Source organism: Candoia aspera, chromosome 7 (genome assembly GCF_035149785.1).
Source record: "Candoia aspera isolate rCanAsp1 chromosome 7, rCanAsp1.hap2, whole genome shotgun sequence".
Taxonomy (NCBI): domain Eukaryota; kingdom Metazoa; phylum Chordata; class Lepidosauria; order Squamata; family Boidae; genus Candoia; species Candoia aspera.
This window is the reverse complement of record NC_086159.1, coordinates 82,172,932-82,190,136: the sequence shown is the minus strand read 5'-3', so window position 1 is coordinate 82,190,136 and position 17,205 is coordinate 82,172,932. Positions and strand designations below refer to the sequence as shown.

Genomic DNA, 17,205 nt, shown 5'->3' with positions numbered 1-17,205 from the left:
TGGAATCCTCCTCCCTTCCCAGATGAAACATGTATCAGCAAAATGACATGTGAAACGTTACGATGTACCAGCAACATTGGAACGGCGAACATGACAAAGGGGGTCACTCTAGCAAATCGCATCTCTATTGTGCTTGTGGGATGTCATGTGGGTCACCTGATTTCCTCTTCCTCCTCCTCCTTGGGCTTGGGGATTAACAATCTCCATTACCTCGTGGGCAGACATGCAAGCAGGAGGTGCTGCGTGCAGCTCCTCCCCCTACCATCTCACCTGCACACAGACATTTCTATTCCACATAGAAATGTGTCTACAAAGAACCAGTGATGATTAAGTGCGTTCTACTGTGGATCTACTTGTATCCAGATCTACTGAATAAAAGTAAGCTAGCTCTTTTTTTCTTCATCTAACTACAGTGTGAAGACTGAACTTATTTCTGAACGTAATTAAGCTTAAGGTGCAAGTTCCCTTTTTTGGTCCACGCTTCTACTCTGCAAGATTGCTGTTTGCTGCTTGGAGTTCTTTCATTAACCTTTAAGAACCACATCACGTCTGACCCTGCAGTGTTGCCTGTGTGTCCTTTGCCATCTGGTTGGACTTGATTTGAACTACATATTCTAATCTATGGCAGAACTTTTACTATTGTAAGTAGTTTATTCAATAAAGAATTTTATTAGTACTCTGCCTGGCCGTCTCATAGTCTGAACAGGACGGTGCCATTCTTCTAAGAATTCTCTTGGCTTTTTCAATCCAGCTTGTTCCAATAATGAAGTTATGCCCTAGCTGTCTGCGTGGAGGGAGATTAGTAAACTTCCAGTGCTTACAGATGTGTTCTAGTCTTCTGCCTGGTGTGTCCCCTGTAGTGGTGTTCACCATTTCTGCATTCTGTTTTCCTTGGTGAACACCAAAACTTACTTAAGGCTCTACCTTGCTGTTTACAGGACGTTGCTAAAAGTTTGCCCTGCCTCACTTCCGATAGCACAAGATATTTGTCAACTTCTTAAAGTATTACCTTAAACATGCATGTTCTTACGCACATTTCCACTGAACTCAGGAACACATCATTCTTAGCCTCACCAATAACTGTGCTGTACAGCTTATAAAAGATTTATTCCATTTACGTAGCAAAGCCACACTTAAAGTGGGTTGCTTGCTCTTCTCTTTTTCAGGGGTTTCTTTGGGTCCAAAAAGTCAAGATGGCGGCCACAATCATGCGATCAAAGCATTGCGACGCACACAAAGAGAGCAGGGCTCTGATTGCACAGTCGTGGCCAACTTTTTGGATACCTTTCCTGCAGACACCTCTGTCATTTTTCAAGAGAGCTGTGGGCTCTGGAGAAAGCAGAAATTTTTTCTCCAGCTGGATCCGAGACTCCCTTAAATTCTAATTTTACCACAGGGGCAGCACCAAAGCCGACTTTGACTGATGCCAAAAATTAAGCAGGGCTAATATCTGGATGGACGATGCCTGGGGATCCAGAGAGGCCAGCGTGAACGAGAGAAATGGCAAGCTATTTCCGTAATGCTGCCAAGAAAATTGCAGGTATACTTTCAGCAGGGGTCAAGCTCAGCTGAACAGCATCCGTATCTTTGTTCAGAAATGAATGAGTTGACTCGGGGGTTATTTTAAGGAAGTAACAGCATGTATTAAAGGAGACAATTGTACCCCCCAGCATGGAACAGGAAGCAGCATGCACTCACGGGATGCAAGCTCTGCAGACAGATGGGCAGAGTCAGAGATACTGAAAGCCCTTGGCAGCCCACGGTGGGTTTTTAAAAGGTAGGATGGGAAAGGGGGACAGGCTTCCACATTCTCTTCACCCTGGGGAGAATTCCCTGCCTTTCCTTTGCCAGGTGCACACAGCATTCAACCCCTCCTGGATGCTTTCTATAAGAACAGTCTCCCTTAGTGTCCACTTTCACTTGCAAAAGCAGCACACTGGGATAGATTTAATTCTCATCATCATCGTTGTTGTTCTTAGCGTTTGGCCCACTGGGCTTGTCTGGTACTCACAAGAAAAGCTATAAGTGCACGATGGGATGTTTTGTGTTTCCGCCAGTTTGTCACGGGCCTGATGCTCATCAGGGCTGAGAGGGAGGGACTGGCCCAAGGTTACCCAGCTGGCTTCATGCTAAGGAGCACCAGAACCTGCATCTCCTGCTGTTGGTCCAGCAGCTTCACCACTAGACCACCTGGGCTCTTGGACTAAGAGGGAGGGATTGGCCCCCAATCCCCCACTGAGACTCTGTGGCTGAGGGGGAACAAGAACCCAGGTCCTCCCCGTCTTAGTCCAGCACCTTCACCACTAGGCCATGCTGGCGCTCTCAATTATTGTCATTACTGTGTCACTTATATGAGAAACCGATCACATTTTTAACACTAACCCCCCCCCCCCAAAGAAAGTATTCAGAACAATGAATCCACTGCAGTTGCCTCAGCTTACTTTGAAGATGGAGCCTTACTACTCAGAGACGTAATACAGGAAGCCACACATTAAGGCATCGCGGGTGGGGTGGCGATGCACAGCCACAACAGACTTTTTATAAGAAACCATCAGAATAAAAAAAAAAAGGCTGAGAAATGCAACAGCATTGGAGAGATCTTATCTTTAGTACCAGAATTCAGGTTTTTTTGCCTGAGGACTGAGACCTCTTCACAGAATGGGTAGAAGTGATTTTTTTCCTCCAAATCATAAAATGGGGCTCTGATCAGCTGGTAAATCCTGCAGTTACAAAGTTATGAAAAAGCCCTGAAAAGCTTGATTCGGTATGCCGCTGCAGGGGGAAAAGGCTAATTCAACGTAGCAGTATTAAGAAAATAAGAGAAACATTGTTGGAAGTATTGAAATGCTTTTAGGTATCTCTCTCCTAGCTTTTTTTTTTTTTTTTGAGACTCTTCAAATACCTAATTATTAGGACAACGATCAACACTGCTTTAAAACCAAGAATGCAATGTTCATCTTGGAGGGAAATCGAAGGGATTGTCAACCGGATTCCAGACTTGTTTGCTAGAATTTAAAATACCAAGGAAGGAAGAACTCAGCTCACCCCAAACAGCAACTAAAGAAGAAAATGCAGAGGAGAATGGAAGTCACTTGTTTTATTGTTTTATTGATTAGGTACCTGTAAATCAATAGCCGTGGCTTAAACTAATTTTGCCTCTTAGGGTTAACCACTTTCAGATCCAGATCCAGGCATACTGTCAACAGTACACCTTCTTCGGCCAAAGTCATTGTATTATTTTCTATTTATGCTTGTACCAACCCTCCCAAGGAAAGGCACCGAGAGATTTGTCCAACTAAAAAATACAGCATCTGGTACGTTAAGCCGAAGAGCAAGAAGGCAAGCAGCAGTTTATGAGCTATACCGCTAACACCCCCAGGGAAAGAGGGAGGGAGGTCCAAAAAAGTCAAGAGGGGGCTGCCATCTTGTCTTTTTGGACCCCCACCCCCTGGACACCCCCAGGAAAAGGAGATCATGGAAGCCCAAGGTTTGTCTTCAGATGCCTGGCACAGGGCAGCCATCATTCTTGCCCTAAAGCTCTCATCCAGACCGTAGAAGCAAGGATGAGTTGCATGCTTCACTTAGACCCAGAAGCCAAAGCTCGAAATAAATAGCTTCATTCCAGCTTCATTCCATTAATAATAGCTTCTGGGCCCTCTGATAATAAAGGTACATGGGTCTTTCATCTCCTGCTCATGTGGAGCAGGACGAAGACAGCGTCAGCCATTGCAGACCCTGGTCTTTGTCCCACGACATCCTAGTGCTGCAGTTGTTAGTCTTATGATTCTGTGTAGCATCATCTACAAGTATTGGAGGCCATCATGAAAGTGACCAAGCCTTGGCTTTTTTTCCTCTCACTTCCCAATCACTTGCTCCATATTAATCAACACTCTTGAAGAAGATCTCCTTTCATCATTCATTCTTCCTGGTCTGGTAATCCTAAAGCTTTTCCCTGGAAATGAAGGAGAAATTGGATCAATGGGATTATAACTCTTTCCAGGTTTCTTGCAAGATCATGGAAAGTACCCAGCCAGAAGCTTCAATTGCACATCAACAAATGCTTCTCAACTGATAGGTTATCATGAACCATCTTGTAGATAAGCTACAAGTGACCTGTGACCTAACTGGAAATGGAGGGCTGAAGGAAAGCATCAATGTCATCTAAGAACTTCCTGTCCCCCAGGAACCTGCTTTCCCATTGTGGTGGGCAACCAACTCTTCTGAGCAGGACTGATCCCTGATCCCTGAGAGGGGATGGGAAGCCAGAGTCCCTCCCAGTGAGAAAAGGACAACTGACACTGGGAGGGAAGGGCAGCCCTGAGGCTTCTTCTCAGTGAAGACCATCCCTGAAGCTGCTAAGCCTCCATTCAAGGGCTGTTGGGGAATAGGAGGAAGGTAGGAACCAAGACCAGCAGTGGTATAGCCATCCTGAGCAGCATGGACCCTTTCTTCTGAGCTGCAGTGACGAAGGGCTGCTTCAGGAACATTCTCCTCATCTTGCTTCTCCCCAGGATAAACATACGCATGAGGAGAAGGGAGAGCGCAAGGCCCTTGGGTTCCCTTTGTGATACGCCTTCTAAAATTCTCTTAGATGAATGTAATACACAGAACCCATTTTCATACAGGTGCCAAGAAAAGCTGGAGACGCTGTACCAAGTTCTTCCCCGGGCTCTCCCTGGCCTGAAAGGAACGTTCTAAGGATGCTAACATGAAATGAATGTTCTTCTTAAGAGAGGGAGAAAAACTGCAATGGCAGAGTGGAATGTGGTGATATGTGCCATGCTGAGAAGAGCATGGGCTCTCTTCAGCTCAGCCACAGCTCCTAATACTCTGTTGAGTAAATATGAAGCCACCAGGTGCCTGGCCTTCCCCCTTTCAGTCTTGCAGCATAGCTACACTGCAACTCTGTGCTACAAGCAATGGATTAACCACAGTTTAATCCTCGGGATCCCCAGATGTGGTCCTGGGGTCTCAGAAACTGTGCTGATATACGCTTGTCCTAACTAGAAGCTCTTAAAATCTCCTCCTCCTCGAGCTCATGCTGCAGACTGACCATTCTTGGAGTTCCCTGAGAACAGTCCATTGTTCAGTTCATTGATTGACATTCTCCTTGAATGACCTCATGAAAACAAATGCAGTTCCAGGACTAACATTGATGAAAGCACTGATTTCCCTTAGAAGTTGATGCCCTTAGTTAGGGACTGCAGAGTACCCAAATGTAACTGTCTCTCTCAAAGAAGGCAACAGGCAGCAGCCTCCAGGAACACATGGCTCAAGATCATTTAGACCAGTCTTTCTTGACCCTGGCAATTTTAAATGTGTGGACTTCAACTCCCAGAATTCCCAGATGAGCATGGCTGGCTGGGGAATTCTGGAAGTTGAAGTCCACACATCTTCAAGCTGCTAAGGTTGAGAAATACTGATTTAGACAGTGAAATCTCTTACCCATCCCCCTTGGCTTTGGATCCAAGGGCTGAAGTTTTCCTGCAGGTACTTTGTTCCAAAGCCTAGCATCAGGCTCATGGGGTGGCTGTCCATTGCAGTGAGTCTGGTTGTGGCTTCCATCATCAATGCAACTTTGATGCTCTTAACCTGATCCTCAGAGTTCCCTGTGGAATCTATGGGTGTCTCCTCAAAGTACTGGTCAATCACTCTCCTGAAGAAAGCATAGGAGGTTATCATATCCCTGATGCGCTGCCAAAAAGTCTTATTCTTTTGCGTCTGGAAGAGGAAAGAGAAGACACTGATACATTAGCCAGTGCAAACGGACAACATCCTCCACAAGTTGTCTAGGTCAGCTTTCGTTTTCTTTTTCAAAATTGTGTTCCGTGGAAGCCAGCAAGAACTCCTCAAGAACTTGATGGGACTGCATGAGAGACTAAGGGCCAAAAAAGAGCACATACCCAATCACTCAAACTGTGCCTCTTGATAAGGGATGCCGGGATTTTTAAAAACCTTTCTGCAGCCTGAAAACATTTGAAAATCCCTAGTCTACATGACTTTATGCCTGAGGAAGATCTGAGCCCTCAGGTTCATCTCAGGTTCCACGTTTGTATCAGATTTATGTCCTATTTCTGCCGGAGCTTAAAATGGCTTACTTAGGGCTCTCTCCATATTTTATTCCACCCTCACCCATAAGTTAGACTGTTTGATGCCCCGCTCCTAATAAGGGTGGACTTTTTTGACAGTTCCATGGCTATTCCAAAGACTTCAACGAGGTTTACTCCCAGGTAAGTGTGTCTAGGACTATAGACTCTGTGACTTTTTGAAATCACCTTTTGAATGTAGGTCTGTGAAAATACTTCCAGGGGCTCTAATAGCCGAAAAATCACACAACAGAACTTTGGAAAAATATGGTGCTCAACACAGACAAGGTGTAAGGGCTTATTTCAGAGATGACCAATTTTTGCATTCTTGGGGGATTTTTCTCTTTGATAGGCCAAGGTTGGAGAATCTAATGAAGCTCCCAACTGCTCCTGCCTTTTCTGAATTCAAGGGGAGGGCTTGGAAGAAGGTTACACCTGGCTGACTCCATGCCCCAAATTGTAAATGAAGAAAAACAAAGGAGTGAAATGAAAGTTTCTGCAGTTAATTTGAAGACCAGACCATTGGAGTCATTGGTTACCGCTTCCTGAAGCTCATCTCCTGACTTCCGTAACAAGGCAACGATTGCATCGATTATCTTTTCTTTGTTATCTGGTAAAAAGATAAAAAAAACTAGCTCGTTTTCTTTTCTTAACACAGGAAGTAAAATAACAAAGCTCTTGGACAAAGGCTTTTGCAAGCTGTCACTAGTAATGAGTGACTGATTGATTAGGTGCCATCACATCATTTTTGACTCCTAGCGACCACATAGATCAGTGTTTCTCAACTTTGGCAACTTTAAGATGTGTGGACTTGAACTCCCAGAATTCCCCAGCCAGCCAATTCTGGGACTTGACGTCCACATGTCTTAAAGTTGCCCAGGTTGAAACGCACCGGTCTCTACAATTGAAAACCACAGCTGCCGCCGCCGCCGCCTCCTTAAATAATACAGATTTCTCCTCTCTACAAGAGGAGTTGGGTTCTGTGTGTGTGTGTTCATGCTCCACCTCTTCGTCACCCCAACCAGCTGGCAAATGAGCATGGATGTATATTCTTGCCAGCCCCTCCCTCCCAGGTCCTTTAATGTAGCTGCTTCAAATAGCTAAGCCGGATGGCCTCTACTGGGCAGTGCTGCTGAGCCAGCCACGGCTTGGAAACAAAGATCTAGAAGTCCCTCCATGGCCAGTTCAGCAATAGCCTGAGAAATCTCTTGCCATGTGCACGTGCTGTGAATATTGCTCGTGTTCAAGAGCCCATGGTGAAATATTGTGGAGAACGGTTGTGTTGAAATGGGTTGAACTGCTGTGAGGCAGTGCAGAAAGCGAGTTTGAGCATCTTCTAGAACTTGTGTCCAAGTGGGAATCTTCTGCAGCCCCCGTGTGGAAAAGGGACTGTGGACGTCCATGACCAGGAAATCAATATGAAGACATTCCCCCCAAGATAGAAGTTCAAAACAGATGTGCTGCAGTGCCACGAAGGAAAACCACTTTACCTATTCCATCATCACCACCCTGGTTGCTGACCCAGCCACCATCTTCTTCTAGACTCAATGTACGTTCCACCACTTGGGAGCTCTTTCTTCCAGGGGGAAATTTGGAATGATCCACTATTTCCGCAAGTCTCTCTACCAAATGAGAGATCTCCGAGTCATCTAAGAAAGCAAAACAAAATCAAGAGTGGAATAATTCCATTAAACAATCTCCCTTCAGCGAATGCATTAGTCAGGAACATGCAATCTGTTGCATCACCAAAAGATACAGTTAGTTCTTAGGGCAGAAAAATGCACAGCTGCCATTTTCTAATCCAGTTTGGCTCCACCACCGCAGTGTTTTGGAGGGGAAGGAGAACGGCCCACGACGATTAAAGAAGAAATCTGTCATACGGTTGCAACGGCCAGCTCCAAACCATTATGTCTTTGATGGGCAGGCATCATTCACCCACCGTTATCATCCGTTCGTTCCTCTCTTTTTTTCTTACCACAGAAAATCCAAACTTCATTTGAGAATGGTGAAGAGGAACATTCTTTTTAAAAGAAAGTTGTGTCCATATTTTACATTTTAAAATCAGACAATAAGCACAATACCATTGCTATTGCAAAGGATATATTGAGTATGTGCTAACCTGCTGTAGGCATAGATGGTCAATACCTTGTTACTCACATAGGGGTGTCGCAAAAGTGTGGTCAAAAACATCAGGATGGCCACTGCAATGATGTCATTGAAGCTCCACCTGGTTTTGTTGTACAAAAAAGACCAGCAGAGCCTCAATCACACATTGCAGTGGCCATCTTGACCTTTTTGACCATGCCTTGTGGACATACCTGACTCTACACCAAAATTATACCCTTAGTGTGTGGGGGCGGTCTGTGTGTGGACCTAGAAACATGCCAAGAACATCATAACACTTCGAGACGTGAACTGAACAACCATACCCAATGCCATTCTGGTTTACAATGGGTTAGCAGGTAAATTGCTGTCCAGCAGCATTTCACTTCAGCTCCCACAGACTTGGGATTGTGGGAAAGGAAATCACATCTGGATTGTTTTGAGTTCTGCGTGGTTTATTTATATGATGTGAGATACTTCCAGGGGATGTGAGGATGAGACAGACAGAGTTCACATGAGTTTTCAAAATTTTAATCTATTTACCCTCTTTTGGAGTATCATCTCCAAAGCAAATTATTTATGAAACTTCATCTTGGCTTGCTCAGAGGGAGGACAGAGTAAGAGAAATAGAAAGCCTGATCTGAAACCCCTGGAAATCAACTGAGTTACAGTCCTGTATTGGAGTACCTGAAGGCTAAATCAAACATGTGGGCTTTAGCAATCCATTTGAAGATTACAGCGGAACACAGAAATTGGGAGGCTGCAAAATTTGGTACCTAAACTAGGCTGTGCTCCAGAAATAGCATAAAGAAAGAACTTGCCATTTCAAACTATGCTTTTAAAGCTTTGTAGAGCTTCTGCAAGCACTTACTGAAAGCTGCTGACAAACTCAGGCCCTAAAACCCTGGTCCTCGCTAGAGATGGCTACGAGCAAAAGGCATTGTGCCCAGTAACTGAAGATGTTGATGAGCACATGAAATCTCAAAAACAGTCAAGAATTACTATTTCTCCAGAGGTGTAACCCCAGTAAACTCTGGTGACCAAGGCAGTGATGCAAAATTAAATGGAAAGGGTTAGCAAAAGTATGTTCGTTCCAAGAATCTGAGAACAATATTGAAATAGTTGATATTAAAAGAGTTACAGGTAGTCCTTGCTTAATGACAACTGGGACCGGAATTTCAGTTGCTAAGTGAAGCGGTCATTAAGTGAATCTGACCTTTTATTACTTTTGCAGCAGTTGTTAAGTGAATCACCGTGGGCGTTAAGCAAACCACATGGTTGTTAAGTGAACCATGCAGTTACCCATTGATCTTGCTTGCCAGAAACCTGCCAGGAAGGTCAAAAATGGCAATCACATGACCATGGGGCGCTGCAGCGGTCATAAATGCAGACTGGTTGTCAAGCGCCCAAATTGTAATCGTGTGACTGCCGGGGATGCTGCGATGGTCATAAGTGTGAGAACTGGTCGTACGTCATTTTTTTCAACACCACTGTACTTCCGAACCATCACTAAGCGAATGGTTGTTAAACGAGGACTACCTGTAATGACCTTGATTGGCTTCGCTGTCTAAACTGTTACCAGGAACAAGTTCTGGGAAGTTTGCCTTCAAGAAAGGTTCTTATGCTACCAAAACTAATCCAGCGTTTGCTGCCCGACTTATAGGAAACCTACTTTGCCCATCCGGTAAACTTCCAGGCTCCTCCGGCCACGCAGAACTGGTGTTGGTAGGCTCCTGCTCTAGGAACATCGTTCGGATCCTGACATCTCTTCCTTGTGGCCTGACATCTCTTCCTTGTGGCCTTAGACAAGAAGGCATGCAAAGGGATTTCCAGCTGCTCTTTGCCTTCATCTCCTTCGCCGCCTTCTTCTTCTTCTTCTTCTTCTTCACCTTCTTCTGGTCCTTGTTTTGGGCAGGCGGTTTGTGGTCTATCGGAGAAATTTCTGGAAGGGTGACCTCGTCCTTGGCTAGACTGCCGGCTGGCATGATCGCTCTACTTTCTTCCTCAGCTTTGGCTTCTCTTTCTAGCAGTTGCCCGTACTTGCTCGCGGACAGTCGCCGCTGCGAGTAGGCCCTAAGGAGCCTGTACTCCATGCTGGTTCTGTCTGTATCCTCCAGAGGGATTTCCTCCATGTCGGTCAAGCTCTTCTTGTGCTTGTTGCTCGTCCCACAATATCCACCAGGCCCTTGCACACTGCAGCAAAATAAAAAAATCCAAGTCAGTTCTAAGTTTTTTACACACTTCCTTCTTTTTTACCCTTTTATTTTTATTCTGAGCTGAGGAATGTAAGGAACATTCGGAGATGTCAAGACAAGGAACGGTAGCAGCCAGTACTGTTTTCAGTCCAACACCCAAGTGCAAGGGCGGTTTTAAAAAGGCCAAAATGGCATCTCCAAGTGGTTTGGTATTTAAAAAGAAAGGGGGTGGTGGTGGAGGCTTCAATCACACGGTTGCAGCCACCATCTTGACTTTTTTGACCCCTCCCCACAGACTCCCCAGCAGTATGGACTATAGAAGGAGAACTCTGCCAGACTTTGGTGGCCAAAAATCAGAAGGGGCCAAGTAGCACCTTTTCCGACTAACACATTTTATCAAAGCTCACAAAAGCTTCTACCTTTTAGTAAGATGTGTTAGTTGGGAAAGGTGCTACTCAACTCCTCATTTTTGGTCAGATGTACGAATGTCTTTCTTATTAGGCATTTGCTGCATCCTCTATTTCAGAATTTTCCCAACTTGGCAACTTTAAGATGTGTGGACTTCCACTCCCAGAATTCCCCAGCCAGCACACTGGTTTTCATCCACCACAATCAAGCCAGCTGCCTTTAAATCTATTTTAGCCCATTTACTCCTAATGATAAGCCACGATTCCTGGCCTATTGTGGATCAGTACTTTCCTACCACATTTTCCCCATTTCCTTCCACTTTAAGACTCCCACTTGCATACACTCTTAAACAGAAAAGGAAAAATGCCCAGAACAGTGGTCTACCACTTCTCCAAAAGCCAAGATTTGGTGACAAACAATAATTCATGATTTGTTACCAAAGTGTGTTTGGGAGCAAGAAGTCAGACAGATGGACAAGTGAGGAAGAGATCTCTTTGCATAGGGCTGAAGGTCCCAGTCCTGCTTAAATGCCAACCATCATTATCTTCTGTTACATTTTGAATGTTTTCAGGTTTAAATGAGAATAAAAAGGAAGGGGGGAAAAGGAGTTGCCCAGGACGTTACATATTTTATAACCTGGTAAAAGGACAGGCTGAAACTTGTAATGAACGTTTGCAAAGAGAGTGCAGGAAAACATTTTTTTACATTTTTTTAAGTCGCTAGAACTGCCTGTCCTCAAAGGCATGGGCTGCAGGACACCAGCAGGCTGGCCTGAGAGGACGAGGGGGAGGAGGAGGCCTGTGAAACAATGGGCTTTCTTTGGGAATTTAGAAGACCCTCAGCAGCTATTGCACAGGCTGAAACCGAGCAGTGGGGGAATTTGTCCAGGTCCAGCTGTCCACTGATATCTGCCATCCCCAGACTCGGCCCCTCTGCATTTGCCAATTTGGATTTTCAAGAACTGAAGCTGATGACCCCAGGTGTCTGGGGTGGGCATGGAGGGGGTCAAAAAAGTTAAGCCACGGGGGCTGCCCTCTTGAATTTTTGAGTCCCCTCCCATGGATAACCCTGCCTGAAGGACGTCCAACTGGGCAAAGCTTTAATTCCATTACGATCCACTCTTTGCAAAATGATAATGAAGAGATCTATTCTAAACATTTCAAAGTGCTTCAAGAGCTGACCTGGGCAACTGATTGTCTGTCTGTCTGTCTGTCTGTCTGTCTTCTCCCTGCCCATCTCCTCCCGTTGGGGGATTCTGGGCGGTTTACAATAATCGATTAAAAACAACCACCATAAAATACACAGTATAAAAATACAATAATAAATAATATAAATAAAGGTAAAAATAAAGAATCCAGGTGGTGAAGAATCTAAAACAGTCCAAGTGTGGGAGGGGTGGTCTATAGCAACCATCCCCATGTAGATCTATTCCCCTCTCTACCAAATGAGAGATCTCTGAGTCATCTAAGAAAGCCAAACAAAATCAAGAGTGGAATAATTCCATTAAACAATATAAAAAAATATCTATCACAATAGGATAAAAAGGAGGTTTTCAAATGTAGATCACGCCTTTAGCCACAAACTCATGTCATGACAATTCTAATAGCGGGGTGGGGGGTGGTAAAAAAAGGGGCGATGTTCAGTCGTGAGCTGTAAGATATCGCTGGTATTAACCCTATGTCTGAATTCTCATGCTGGGAATATCTGGGAAAGACAAGCTGGCTTCAGATTTCCATTTGGGTCAGATTAAATATGACCCCAAACACTTAGGAGTGTTTTAAGTGGAACAGATTGAGATCAGATGGTCTCTCCCTTGCATTCCATCTCAAATCAGAGTCAATTTTGAACCTGCAGGCATCCCTGAAGTTTCAATTATTTCTTCAGTTACAATTATCTTTTAAAATGTATTACTCAGCAAGAGAAGTCACACTCTTGACCACTGCTTCTCAATCTTGGGAACTTTAAGACGTGTGGACTTCAACTCCCAGAATTCCCCAGCCAGCACAGCTGACTGGGGAATTCTGGGAGTTGAAGTCCACACACCTTAAAGGTCCCAAGGATGAGAAACACTGCTCTTGACAAATGATGAGAAATTCTGTCCTCTTGCACAGCACGGTATTTTTCAAACTCTGATTCAGGTCTGGGTTATGTTTCCAGGACACATCTGTGGTCATCTGGGAAAAAAGACTGTCATAGGTGATGTCAAAGTCTGTCACGTTCCCCGTTTCAATGTTCTGTTAACATCGTAACGTTTCACATGTCAAACCGTTTCTCCGTGTATTCCCGGCTTGCTCATTGCTGGTATTTTCCGTTCGTGCTCTGTTCTTTGTTTTGGGACTTTGGAATGTATGTTTGGGTTTGCAATCCTATTCAAGGTTACTTTCCCAGGCGCGTGTAACGGTTGCTAGCACCTGGGAGGGGGTGGTTGCTGACGGGTGCTTGGGGCGGGGCTGGATTGAAGGCAAGGCTTTTAAGTTTGTATTTGGCGCGCTTTTGCTCATTCTCAGCTTTCTCTGTATTTGCATACTATCCCTTTAATAAATCAGTTATCGTTAAGCCCGAGCTTGTGAGGCTGAGTATTTGGGATTAGGCAACCATTACAAAGTCCTCCAGTCTCTCGCTGTTGGGAGCCATGCATTTATTTCAAGAAGTTCAGTGAGTTCATCACCCGTTATATTTTCTCCTTATTCACCCATTTCCACCTTATTCAGGATGGGAAAACTCTAATTCTCTTCTCTTTGCAAACAACAGAAATAAGATCCACAAAAAAGGCAAACGCTCAGCTTCTCTGAAATTTGGCACACAACAGGGATGGCTGTCACAGCAGATTTCACCACCTTTCGTGCCCACCCAACCAGTTAAAGGCAGCTGAATCAAACAAAAGCGTAAACCGATTTGTGGTTTTACATGGAAATAAAGGTCTGCTTTTCCAAACAGCCCACCTTCAAGCTGGTGTGGAAATATCGGTCCATCTGGTAAATTTAATATACCTAATATCTCCATACATTCCAAATCATGATCCTGGGCACCAAATTAAAAAAAAATCTGCTTCGGCTAGGATGCTCATCGCAAGGAGCACAATACGGCACTCCTGAAAAGCCTAGGAAACCCCCGTTTTCAGAAATGCCCAAAGCTCCCCGTCCTCTGTCTGTTCATTCTGATCTCCTGGCTTTCGTTTGATAGAAGCTGACATGAAATTGCTAGCAAAGTATTCCTAGGGTAAATAGTAGCTTGTTTATTTTGGGCGTATCAGCCTTCTTGCACTTGTTCTCTGACCTGAGATATCTGCTAGACCATCTGTTCAAAGTACAAAAAGTAACTTCTGCCCGTTTGCATATGTGACATAAGTGACTGGTCATACTTCACTCTGCTTCTTGTTTCTGAGAAATCAAATGCCTTCCAGTCATTTCTTCTACATACAGTTGCCAACTACTTTTCTGACAGTGCTCCTCTGGCTTTAAGCAGCTCTTTCCAGCTTATATAATTTCAATAGCCACCAAGAAGCTGTTTTCTGTTACTTCTGTTTACTTTTAACGGGGACGGGGAGGCTGGTGTGAGATAAGAAGACTTGTGGAGTCCCCGGTGCTCTCTGAGCTTGGCTGTGGGCTTGCAGATGTTTCATTACCCGACTAGGGAACATCATCAGTGCACTGAAGATGTTGCCTAGTCAGGGAATGAAACATCTGCAAGCCCACAACCGAGCTCAGAGAGCACCAGGGACTCCCATTGTTCAACCCTGAGCTCCAGAGATTCTCTTCTATTGATAAGAAGACTTGGCAGAGGTTAGGGATGTTGCGTGGCATCCCATCGGCTTCTCCCAGATGCCTACTGGTAGGGTTCTCCTGTAAGGATGCCCGCTTCCTTCTTAGAGATATTTTCCACCAGCCCAGGAACCCAAGTTGTCTGGGAAGATTCCAAGTTAAAACATCAAAACATTACAAGAATAAAAAAGACCCAAGGCTTGAGTAAGTGCCACAGGAAAGGATATGCAGCTAAAATGATAAATCAATGGAGAATCAGCTCAGAAATGCAGCCTTCATTTAAGGCAATAACTTTCTTCAGAAAGTTTCAGTTTCATTTCTTCAGAAACCCTTTGAGAAGTCATCCAGCAGCAGTGCCAGAATTTTACAGGGAGACTTGATGTCATCTTTCTTCTTCTCTTCCCGGAAAAAATGGCAAAAGGCCGTAGCTACATCATCCCTTTCCACTGCCAGGAACATCAACCCCAGGTTTTGCAAAAGAATCTTTCAGCAACATTTTAGCCCATTTGCCACCTGTGCTCAAGATGACGTCCTATAGTAGGAGCAGTCAAATCAAATCTTTGTGATGGTCAAAGACCAGCATAGATTAGGACCAGAACATCCAGCGAAGGTCTGGAAACACCGTGCATTGCTGGATCATTTTGAAACACCTCCAGGATTTACCCAAACATCCTCAAGCAGAAATTAAACAGCACCCAAGACTAAGTCCGTCTGACGTGGCTTGAATTCAAATGACGTGCTGGCACCAGACATTGCTGGATCACTTGGAATACCACCAAGGGTTTTCATTCCTCAGCAGGGCCGGATGTGGTTTTGCTTGGTAACGTAAGTATAAGAAAATTCCCAATAGGATATCTACCATCCAGGATTAAACAAACCTAACATTCAGATTTAGCTCTTCATTATTAATAATTTGAATAATTTACCTTCAGATTTTAGTGCCCAAACAGTCCTGAAGAAGGCTTTTCCTGGTCTTCCCTATTGGTCTGCCTATGAAATTAATAAATGGTTAGAGATCATTAAAACCGAATGTCCCCTGTTGCAGCTGTGCATCCAACGGCGAATGCAGGGAATTCAAATAAAGAAGTTGAACAGCTTTCACTTCCTCATCAGGTTCATGCAGTCAAAGTTTAAAGGGTGGAGTTACTCAAGCATGCTCAGGCAGAAATTAAACAGCACCCAAGACAAAGTCCGTCTGACCCGCCTTGAAATCAGAGGGCATCCCAGCACTAGACACGAGCATTTCTGGAAAAGACATGGGAAAAGCACCGCATTCAGTCCCTGGGGTTACACCCAAAGCCCTTGTAAATCTAGACTTCAGTCAATAAAGAGGCATTAGGCCAATCTGTCAGTTTCCTAGTTCTGAATTCCCCTAAATAAAACTTAAATACAAGCCGTGTAGGATGTATCTAAGTTTATTCAATGAGAAGCAGCATCGAGAAGCGATTCAACGTCACAATTAACTCTTGGGGGGCAGTTCAGCAGCTTAAGGCTTTCCCCCCCAAACCACACAAACAGCACTTCCCCCCCTTTCTTCTACATTCCCCCTATCCCCCCCCCCCTCGCGCGGCCGTTGAAGTCTCTCTAACAAGCCCCAAAGTTTCACCTTGGTAGGTTTTCTTGTCTTCTCATCTTTTACCGGCTGCAACAGAAAGCAAAGCCCATTTGGTGCACGTGGGCTTTCTCCCTCTAATTCATGGCAGGGTGGAAACTTTGATTTATGGTAGCTTGCAAAGATTCCACTCTGACATTATCTTTGACTTCCTAAAGATTCCTAAAGAGTGGAATCTTTGCAAGCTACCACAAACTTTGACAACCCTAAAGAGTGTTGGTTCACTGATGCAGTCCTGACATCTAGTGGGCATAATCTCTCTCTCTCTCTCTCTCTCTATCTGCAATTAAACCCTAATTAATTGCAAAGTGGTTGTGCAGAAAGCACTTGATCCAGTTTAGAAGTCTGACCTGGACTTCTGGAAATAACTGATTCAGTTTGGGTCTGTCTAGGGGGACTCTACTCTGATTTAATCCCCAGATATGGATGAACTTCAGCAAAACAGAGTTCCTAGCATGGGAAAACAGAAATGCCTCTAACTCAGTTGTTTTTCACCAGAATAGGGAGCCTTTTCAGAAATGCTAAACCTAGAAGTGTGCCAAATGTTACAGAATTCGTTGTACAGATTTTGAAGCAATGTTTCTTTCACCTATGATATCTATTTTAAGTGCCTTTCTCTTGTGATAGAATGTCATGACTTTTGCAACAGCGGACCGTGGAATAAGAATAATCATATTAAATTTCAGCCAGGCAAAGCAGAGGATTTATTATTGTTCTTTTGATGGCAGCATGTAAAAAGGTCATCCCTGATTAGTCCTGGGATGAGAAGCCACCATGAAAAGCTGAAAACACACCCTGGAAAAAGTCAAGGGCAAACCATTTCTGTTTTTTTGGTCTATCAGTTCAGTCGTGTCCGACTCTGGGTTGCTCTGTGGATCAACGCTTTCCCTGCCTGTCCATCTCTTACAGCTTCCTTTAGTTCCATCCAAGTCATTCCAGCGTCCCTTCTGATGGTGTCAGGCCAGTGAGTCTGAGGGCAGCCCCGTCTTCTTTTGCCACTGACCAGTCCCAGCAGAACTGTCTTTTCGAGGGAGTCGGCT

The 17,205-nt window shown here is 44.6% G+C and overlaps 1 protein-coding gene across 1 annotated transcript; it reads right to left on the bottom strand.

Annotated features, from left to right (window-relative positions):
- Window positions 1-3,746: 3,746 nt before the first annotated feature.
- On the bottom strand, window positions 3,747-15,638 carry BCL2L14 (BCL2 like 14). The gene is made up of 6 exons (XM_063309371.1): window positions 15,480-15,638; window positions 9,862-10,382; window positions 7,577-7,735; window positions 6,626-6,816; window positions 5,446-5,721; window positions 3,747-3,952 (listed from the first exon to the last, which is right to left on the bottom strand). The coding sequence occupies exons 2-6, from the start codon at window positions 10,319-10,321 to the stop codon at window positions 3,917-3,919; spliced, it is 1,122 nt and encodes a 373-aa protein (XP_063165441.1). The 5' UTR covers window positions 10,322-10,382; window positions 15,480-15,638; the 3' UTR covers window positions 3,747-3,916.
- Window positions 15,639-17,205: the final 1,567 nt, after the last annotated feature.

What these genes read in the sequence shown, in the direction of transcription:
- BCL2L14 (XM_063309371.1), bottom strand. Translation starts at nt 10,321, where the DNA reads ATGGAGGAAATCCCTCTGGAGGATACAGACAGAACCAGCATGGAGTAC. An exon ending in AAGTTTACCGGATGGGCAAA is followed by an intron (nt 7,736 to 9,861) that starts GTAGGTTTCCTA and finishes TTGCTTTCTTAG; the next exon opens with ATGACTCGGAGATCTCTCAT. An exon ending in TCCAAAGCCAAGGGGGATGG is followed by an intron (nt 3,953 to 5,445) that starts GTAAGAGATTTC and finishes CTTCATTTCCAG; the next exon opens with GGAAAAGCTTTAGGATTACC.